The 9,512-nt window shown below is 45.1% G+C and overlaps 1 protein-coding gene across 2 annotated transcripts; it reads right to left on the bottom strand.

Moving 5' to 3' along the window:
* Nucleotides 1-760: 760 nt before the first annotated feature.
* On the bottom strand, nucleotides 761-2,884 carry LOC127292386 (tryptophan synthase alpha chain-like). Of its 2 annotated transcripts, none has more exons than XM_051321764.2 (7): nucleotides 2,554-2,884; nucleotides 2,123-2,444; nucleotides 1,864-1,940; nucleotides 1,686-1,763; nucleotides 1,298-1,375; nucleotides 1,149-1,208; nucleotides 761-1,050 (listed from the first exon to the last, which is right to left on the bottom strand). In XM_051321764.2, exons 1-7 carry the CDS (start codon nucleotides 2,797-2,799, stop codon nucleotides 916-918), a joined length of 996 nt encoding a protein of 331 aa, XP_051177724.1. In that variant the 5' UTR covers nucleotides 2,800-2,884; the 3' UTR covers nucleotides 761-915. The 2 variants fall into 2 exon arrangements, with proteins under 2 accessions (XP_051177724.1, XP_071674684.1); XM_071818583.1 differs by having other exon boundaries at nucleotides 924-1,062.
* Between the last annotated feature and the right edge of the window lie 6,628 nt (nucleotides 2,885-9,512).

Here is a 9,512-nt window from a genome sequence, read left to right as displayed (position 1 = left end):
TAAATTTTCTTTCCAAATTGAAATTTTATTTTTATTTTAAGACATCATAACTAATAAAAAAAGCCATTATTTTTTCACATGCACCATATTTTATGTTCATACTAGCATGTAAAAAAAAATTATATCCATAGTTTTGTTTAGCATTTACTTCAACCAAATGTTCCACATACTTTTTTTCTTTATATTCGCCAAGGTAGCCATTTTATATCATTCAATCATAAATATGATAAGAACAACCTGCGAGGTATCACTCACATGAAGGATTCAAATATTTTGCATGAGAGCATACAAGTGAAAACATAGGTTGATACTCATGTATGGGTTTATAAGGACTGCACGTGTTTTAAGAAGCCCATAAGTTTCCTCAACCATATATACGTTGTACCATGAAACATATATCATTGGGTTAATATTTAAAAGAAGTCTCTAGAGTTATAATTTTTCTCGCACTTGACTTACATTTGGTAGATGAAATTGATGGTCGAAGTTTTCTTAAATTACATGCGGAACTGATGTGCCCATATAGATTGATTATCTTCCTTTTTTGGGTGAACTTTGTTAGTGAGTTGTCCTTTTCTTAACAAGATTTTCTAACCTAATATCGATGAATCAACAATCGATGGTTCACATTTAAACTTTCTCTCGCCTCGCTAAAGAGGAAAGTTGGAGCAAATTTAAAGAGGCTTCATCATTAAAGTCGCCCGAGATGGTTGGCAAACCATTGATGATTAGTTTATCAAACTAGTAAGAAAGGGGTGGATACATTAGCACACCCAAATTAAAAATGGAACACCAATTACACAATAGTGTCTTGTTGCCATACAAAAACTACAAGTAGCTTCTCTACCTGTACCAATTGAAAATTTGACAACCATGATGGATCGCCATCAACTAATTAACTATCATCGTTACTTATCATGGAAGGGCATCCTTCAAACTCCTAGCATATACTTCTAGCCTCTTCAACCCTTCTCTTGAGGATGATGCTTCACCCAACTGCTTCACCATTGCACTGCCAATGATCACTCCATCCGCACCCCATTCTGCAATCTAGTGTTTGGACTGAAAGTTAGCAACGAAATTATTTTTTGAGATTTTACAGTCATGATAAAAAATGCATGGTGAACCTTGTAGTATATGCTATTTACCTTGCTAACATGTTCCGGGGTCGATATGCCGAAGCCGACCGCTACTGCTTTGTCAGTGACCTGCACAGAATTAAAAAATGAGACGTGAAACAATACTTTGAACACAACGAGTTGAAATTTAGACGATTTTAAATTTCACAGCGACGAACCTGCCTAATCTCCTTAAGAAGATCCTCGACACGCGGATTCACGGTTGCTCGGGCTCCTGTAACCCCAAAGACACTTACCTTCATAATGCGATTAATTATACCCAAATATATTGAACATGAGATCATGGTCCAAAAGCCAAAATTGAAACAAAAATCCTCTAAAATGTTTTTGTAACAAATTGTGTACTCCATACCATGGAAAAAAATAGCGCGCTATTCCAACGCTAATAGCACGCTATAGCATATCGGGAGAGCCGACGCTACGCTATTTCGGCGCTATAGCGCGCTATTCGCCTTAATAGCACGCTATAGCATGCTAATAGCGTATTTTTAGATCCACGCTATTTTGTTATAGCGCGCTATTTTTTTCCTTGCTCCATACACTTACAAGGTAAACAAACCCTTCAGAAGCCTTTGTGATTTCTTTCATCCGGTCTGCTGGTGTAACTGGTGTTGTCAGTAGGATCTACAGCCATTGAGTAACACAACTTGTTAGTGATTATACACTTGCTATCCTGAGTTCTCTTGTTATGTCATTGATGTTGAAGGGGCCGGCTTGCACATACCAGCTCTAGACTGTTATTGATGGCTTCTTTCCTGAAAGCACGTATCTCGTCGTATGGAAGATCAGGTATGATAAGACCTGGAACACATGTAACAGTTTAGCATTTTCAGAACTAACTAGTTAGCAAGTGTTGCTTCAACAATGATCCGAGCCAAATTAATTCAATTAAGTATGATAAATTCCACTGGTGTGGCTCTAGAGATAAATTATACTCCAAAACGTTCAAATTGATCGATCGTGAGATTTGTCAAATAGTTCACCTTTGACACCGGCTTCTTTGGCTGCGGTGGCAAAGCTAGCCGTCCCTCGCCGAACGATGGGGTTGAAATAGGAGAAGATGACCACGGGGCATGACAGTTCCGGTGTCACCTCCTTGAGCATCGCCATCACGGCGTTCGTGGTCGCGCCGGCCGCCAGCGCCCGCTTGGCTGAGGCCTGGATGACGGCCCCGTCGGCGGAGGGGTCCGAAAACGGCATGCCGAGCTCGATGACGTCGGCGCCGAGGCCGTCAAGGAGCCTGAGCGCGTCCGCGGTGGTCGCCAGGTCCGGGTCGCCGGCGGTGATGTACGGGATGAACGCCGTCTGCGCGCGCGCGATTATAAATCCTTGGTTAAGCTAGCAACTAGCTATCGGCACGAAGCCACGTAAACATACTGCAAATTAAGCTCTTGACACCCTGGCCTGCACGTACCTTGCCCTTGGCCCTGACCCTGGACATGGCATCTGCTACCGACGTGGGCGTGGGCGGCAGGGCGAGCGGCCGGTGCCTCTCCGGCGTGGGCGTGGCCACCGTCGACGCTGCGGCGAGCGCCCTGAACACAGGCCTCCGCGGCGTTCGAGAAGATACCGCCACCGTCGCCGCCCCGCGTCGCCTCCGCTGGGTCAACGACGGAGCCGAGGAAGACGTGGAGGTGGACACCCTGAGCGCGGTAGCCATGCGAGAGTTAGTTACGCGCACAACCAACTTGACCAACGTCGCTCTGCGTATAGCTAGCTACAACTTGGGAGCACTTCGACTTTTCTCGACGAGACGAATGAGTCGGAATGTTTATATTCTGCCGGCGTTTATATATAGCAGAAGCCAACATCCAGCAGCCGCGGCTTCGACACGGACCGAGAAGGAAGCGGGACCGTGGGAGGAGGGAACAAAGAAAGGAAGGTACGAGGAATTGGCGCGCGGCAGTTCAAAGGCACCGGTCGATTGGATCCACCGGTCGGGGACAAGCGGTACGTGTTTGTATATCCCCACTCGAAACTGAAAAAAATCCGAGTTCCAACTGAAAAAACCCCAGTTATAACCCAATTTGCAATCCAACGGTATAGGATATTTTTTTGAGTAATCCAACGGTATAAACCTTAACTGAGCACGAAAAACTATAGCAAATCTTAAAAAAAGTGCCAAAACTGGTGCGAAGCTCAACCCAGAGGTACATACGCATGATCATGTATTTAACACGTTTCAAATTTTCATTATTTCAAGTTAAAATTCTGCTAAAGCTTGACAAGAAAAAGCACCCTTTGTGCACCTGCTTAGAGCATCTTTAGAAGATTCTAAAAAATAGAAAAATAACCACTATTTCAAAGTTTTTTGTCGAAATCCACCACAAGAACCCAATATACCTAGTTTTTGGGCAAGGCTAATTTTTTCAGCACTCTTGATAACGCATAAGATTTGGCTCGAGGGAACTTTCAGCACCAACATATCAAGTCAGCGCCGGAGCCGCCGCCTCCCGAGCTCGACTCTAGCCAATCAAAATTCAATTTCTAGTAGATCGACTCGATTTTAACCAATTCCTGTTGTTTCTAGCTGATTCTGATGAGGGTAGGTAGAGATCGGAGGCGACCGTCATGGCCTTACCTCCAAGGTCAGGACGAAGCTCCCGTGGCCCTCGGCTCTCGGGCCTTGGTCCCTAGGCGTGGAGTGGCACGAGGAGTTTCGTGGGTAGCAAGTCTCACCTCGTGAGCAGCAGGATGAGCTCATGGGAGGCAGACCCGAGGAAGCAGTAGCACACGGAAACGGCCTTGGATGGTGGGACCTCATCCAGGACCTAGCTAGAGGACGACGCGGGAGGCACTGCCTCCTCGGCATTTGTAGTGCTCGTTTCCTCGTTCATGTACGAGCGGAAGATGAAGATAGACATGGAATGATAAAAAAACAGATGTGCCTCAATAAGAAATGGGCCTAGTTAGTTGTCAAAAAAAGAAGTGCGCCTAGTGTGTCAGGAATTTTTGAGGTAGTGTTTTACCATAGACGGGGAAAACGTGTTGGCCTAACTAGAAATCACCTTAGGAGCATGAGTTTACGGTGGTCAGTGTGTCGTGATGTAGCAGGTGAATTTACTATACTTAATTTACAACTGCATTTAACAGATGAAATCATGGATGATTCGTTCTAAAAAATAAGTTCCCATCGTAGTAGGGACTTTTCAAGCAAGTCGTTACCCGAATTTACTTCTCGATGACGATGATGGAGCGCCAGATGGAGGTGGAGTCGGTGTATTGTATTTTTTTATAGAAATGTATTGCTATTTAAAGTAGTCGTCTCTAATTAGGACTTGGACATTTTCTAATCGTTTTGTTGAACAAACTACAACCAACCTACAAAAGCAAAATTAAAAACTAATAGTACTTTTTAACGAAACATGCTGAATTATTCATTTTTGGATAATTATTTAGCAAGAATGTGTGTCTGTACATAATAAGCAACAAAGAAAAAAAATTGAGGGAAAACCACACGCTTTATTAAACTGCAATCGACATCATTACAACTCATGGATCAGGCGGAAAATCCAACCATAAATAGCGGCCTGGTTCCAAATTTGAGGCATATTTGGTCAGGTTATGACTCCGCTCATGTTTAAAGGAAACAACATCAAAAGACGGCACCATTGCTTGGGAAAACTTTAAATGGAAGCTGAGCTACATATAGCCCTTTATTTACAAACACTCGGAATTCATGTTTCAAAGCTTCAAAAAATACGAATCAAAATTCTACAGATAGGTAATGGTGTATACTATAATGGTGTAAAATCTTAATACAAACTACTTCATATTCTAGGCTACACAAAAATAACAAATTTTATAGTGAATAATGTACATTGCAATACTATAAAATTTGTCAGATTTTGTTAATTTTGTGTAGCCTAGAATACAAATCAGTTTTCATTGAGATTTTACACCATTATAGCGCACATCATTACCTATCTCCAGAATTTTGTTTTAGATATTTTTTAAAAATTTATATATAATTTTTAAGTGTTTGGAAATAAAGAGCTACTTGTAGCTCGGTCTCCAAAACGATACACTCCCATTGCTTGGATCTCACGATCACCGAACTGTAGTGACTCCTAGTACCTTCGTTGATTATTGAGTGGATTATTTAAGCAATACTGTAATAGCCTAGGACGTGTCTATCCCCTTCCTGGTCCAGGCTCAACTACACGAACAAAGCCCAACCGAAATCCAACAACATAATAAGAACTACTTCTTCTTGCCTTCCCAAGGCTCCCATAGACGTTTGTTGTTGTCCACGACTGCACTGGCAAGGGCGAGGTGATTCTTCTGGAGCAAAGATGTTGGTCCGGAGGTGGTGGATATGCCATTTTTCTCCGAATTCATCGATGGGAGGTGGCGTATCTTGGTCCAAGACAGCACGGGGACGTCCCTCGATCGACGTGCCACAACGACATGTGCCTCGCTGCTTGCAGCCTGTTCATCAACTCACAAAGCCTCGTTAGCGATGGTGCTTTTTTGGATCTTGCAACGGTGGAGGCTCGGCATCTCTTCTTGTGTTAGTCTCGGCGGCGTTGAAATTGGACGGCCGCCGCTGGCTACGGTGGTTGCAGGAAACCCTAGGGATTGTTTTGTATTTCTCGATCTTTAGAATTTTATCTGCAAATTCAGAATAATCATTTTATCTCGGTTTGTCTTTTAGTTTCCACATGCGTTGTTGCATGTAACTTGGTTTTTGATTAATAAAATATGTGGTTGCTCTCTCTCAAAAAAAAAAGCTCCCAATACCGATTCTCAAAAAAGAGAACGACGCCAGATCGGAATTGTCGGTTACTCGATCAGCTGCCGAGTCGAGAACGAATTCGGACGCCGAATCGGATTGGCAGACACCCTTCACCTGAAATCGATCTTGGGGGCGCCTATAATAGTGGCTTTGGGCGGGCGTATGCCGCAGGTGTGAAGTTGGGATTGAATTGCATGTGAACAGATTCTGTTCGTGTGCCAGCGTGCCAGACGAAGAACGCCGCATCCGGCCGCGGCCACCATGGCGTGGAAGCAGTCGATCGTCTCCCCGGACCGCCTCCTCGGCGCCTTTTGCGGGCTCTCGTGCGGCAAGATGAAATTCGTCCAAGTGCGTAAGGACGACATGGCGCACACCGTGGATGATGCAGTGCGTGACATCATAGATCACCGTATGAACGAGCTGAAGGGCTACGAGCCCATTGACTCCCACGGAGGCCTCGTCGCCTTCCGCCGCCGCCAGTCGCTGCCGCCGTCTCCTCCCGCCGACGGCCACGTTCCACCGCGACCCCCACGTTCGGAGCTCAGCGTGTACAACCCCATCACCGGGCAGCACGTCTTTCAGCTGCCGCCCCCGTTCATCTCAGACGAGGCTTTCGTGCTGCTTGCCAATGGTGACGGCCAGTTCCTCCTGCACGTGATCAACCTCGAGCTCGCGGCAGACGGGATGCTCCAGCTCCAGACCTACTCTTCGGCGGCTGGCAGGTGGGGCGGCGTCGTGTCCACCTACGCGGGCTTCCCCCCGACGACTCCCAGCAGGTTCCTCCGCCCTACGCCTACCCTCCTGGACGGTGCCGCCTACTTTCTCTGCGAGTTGGATTCGAAGAGCCTCGGTCTCCACGCCTACGCAGTACATGTACCCATCGCCGGTCAGTGGCGCCCGCCGGCGCCGATCAGGCTCCCGGACGAGGTCCAGCACTTACACGCAAAGCGCCGTTTCGAGCCCGACGAGCTCCTCCTGGCATCATCGTCGACTGTGAACGGGAGGCGGAGGCTGACCCTGGCCGTGGCGAAAGGGTTCACCATCTCTCTGTGGACGCTGAGCGACGACGATGACGACGCCGGCCTGGTGGTGGATCCGGCGGCGAGGTGGACGCGGAGCCGCTTCGTGGACCTGTGGAAGATGAAGGTGCTGAAGCAAGGGTGCCCGCCGCTGGCAAAGTGTGACGGGGACAGGGTGAAGCTGGAGTGCTTCTCGGAGAGTAGCGGCGGGGCCGTGCTCTTCCACCTCTACTCTCATTTGTTGTACAAGCTCGAGCTGAAGACCTGCAAGGTCTCGCTCGTCGCGCTCTACTCCAAGCGGGACTCGAGCAACATGTGCGCCTACGACACTGATGAAGCTCTTCTCGATAAGTGCTACGTCTCACCCGCACGAAAGCCCAAAGAATCATATGCAAGGTAGCAGAACCCACAATATTTGTGTTCCTCTCGTTGGTTTCTGCTCGACAGAGAGATGATGACTGTTTAGATAGGATCATAGGAAGATACAGTATCAAAGAGATGATAGATAGATGACAATTTCTCCTATGCAATGTGTTTTATTGGGATAGTTATTTCAAATTACATGCCGTTTGTGCATGGATATTTTTTATATATTATAGGATTTTTTACCATTTCCATATTTTGTTTAATTTGCTTTGAGAATTTACTCATTTCTTTTATTCGTAACACTTTTTTGTTATATTTTTTACAGTAATTCTTCATCACACATGTAGAATTACACTGTGTCTTCACGATAATTTGTGTCAGATATCAAATCTGTTACAACCTAAATATCATCAGGTTGCTAGTATTTAAAAAGTGATGTGTTAGGTGAACAGATGTGAGCTGCAGCAGATGAACTCTCCTCTCGAAACCTCCCCTTCTCCCACATCCCGTCAAGAGTCACATGTGATGGGCCGGGTACGGTGGCCGGAGATGGTTGCCTGCTGGTTCTGATCTTCGTTGCCTGCTGGTTCTGATCTAGCGTTGCCTGCTGGTTCTGATCTTCGTTGCGGTGCTCTTATGGCTGGAGCCGGGCACGACGGAGTGAGCAGCCACTAGAACCTCCACAAATAAGGTCACCGGTTGAGTTCTTGATCTAGTCGGAGATCTCCGAGTTGGTTGTCGTAATGGCAGGACAAGGAGGCTTCTCACAGGATCTGGTGCTCTGGGAAAGATCGTCAAAGCTGCCTCGGGGTGTTAGTACACTGCGGCAAGATGCATCTGTGGTGATCTTCGGTCGGCATGGTGGCCACTCCTCACGCCGGTGCAATTTCTGCGCACGAGCGTCGTCAACCTCCTTCGATGGAGGCCTACCTACCTCAGTAATGTCACGGTTCAAGTTCATCTCAGGCCAAGTGGTATTGTCTCTAGCGCTGGAATGGGTCACCGTAGTCGCAGGTTCTTCAGAGCATGCGTCAAAGAAGAAGAATAACAAATCATTTTTTGTCAGATATTTCTAGGGGCTTCTTTGTAAGAATTTGAGACCTTGTTATTATTTTTTTACTATGAAGGTCATTTATGAAACTTGTAAGTCCATCGCCGATGTTTAATGCAGTTTCTGGGCCTTTTGGTGCCTTTCTCCGTTTATAAAATGGTGAACAATTTTGTTATTTCTTAAATATACTTGTGTCCATATATTTTGCAAATTTTATATGTATGCCTTACAAAGATTTATTTAAAGGCCTTGTTGTATCAACACATGGCTGAAATTTTAGCTAAGATTTTTCACCTATATCTCATATTTGTGACACGTGATCGGTATTGGGGCACACAGAGAGGATCATCAATAACCACATAGCCCCACTATGCCTGTGTGAAATGGATAAACTTCGAGGATAGCTTCTACCAATAGATATATAGCGGAAAAAACAAACAAAAGCACTCGCAAAGGGGGACACGAGAATTTAAGTGGAAAACCTCCTCAATATGAGGACGGAAGAAATGGGTGTGAACTAACCGGTTATGCAAGCTTCACTATGAGCAATCTAGGTACAAAGTTTTCTCTAGAACATCTAGAGATTACAACCAAATTTAGCTTGTTACCCACCGCAACAACAATAGCAACCACATTTGGTACAAAAAGCAGAGATATCACAGCCTTTGTCCCCTTCAGTAGTCATTGAACTGCTCATAAAGTGCAGATTCAATCAGCATCATATTTGGTATAAAAGCAAGCATCTAAGTTCCCAACATACTGACCAAAAATCAGCTCAATTGGATACTGTTTTGCCTCCCCAAACTGTTCTTTCCCCAAAAGTGCTCTATGTTAAAACTGCAGTAGTTCGAACTAACATTGCCAAAGTGAGTTCGATTGCTTCGTTAAAAAAGTCATTTTCCATTCTCTAAGTCCAAAATTGGAGATTTTTGTGAACCAAGTAAAATAATATTATGCAAAATGGCAGTAGTCCAATTTTGGAGAAAAAAAAACTAGACTATATTAGATGGATAACACCCACATATTTTCAATTTGTAAGCTTTCTATCTATGTTGAACCATATAAATGACTTTACACCAATTTCAATCGCATATGGTTTTGCATTGTAAAAAGGGTATGCGTGATGTAGGAGGCCATATATCACAAAGATGTATAAAACTAAACTGGTGTGTGATGCGCCAAAAAATAAACTTCATGAT

Source organism: Lolium perenne, chromosome 4 (assembly GCF_019359855.2).
Source record: "Lolium perenne isolate Kyuss_39 chromosome 4, Kyuss_2.0, whole genome shotgun sequence".
NCBI lineage: Eukaryota > Viridiplantae > Streptophyta > Magnoliopsida > Poales > Poaceae > Lolium > Lolium perenne.
The sequence above is the reverse complement of the archived record's forward strand: the minus strand, read 5'-3'. Positions and strand labels throughout refer to the sequence as shown.

What these genes read in the sequence shown, in the direction of transcription:
- LOC127292386 (XM_051321764.2), bottom strand. Translation starts at nt 2,799, where the DNA reads ATGGCTACCGCGCTCAGGGTGTCCACCTCCACGTCTTCCTCGGCTCCG. An exon ending in CAAAGAAGCCGGTGTCAAAG is followed by an intron (nt 1,941 to 2,122) that starts GTGAACTATTTG and finishes CATGTGTTCCAG; the next exon opens with GTCTTATCATACCTGATCTT. An exon ending in TTCTTAAGGAGATTAGGCAG is followed by an intron (nt 1,209 to 1,297) that starts GTTCGTCGCTGT and finishes AATTCTGTGCAG; the next exon opens with GTCACTGACAAAGCAGTAGC.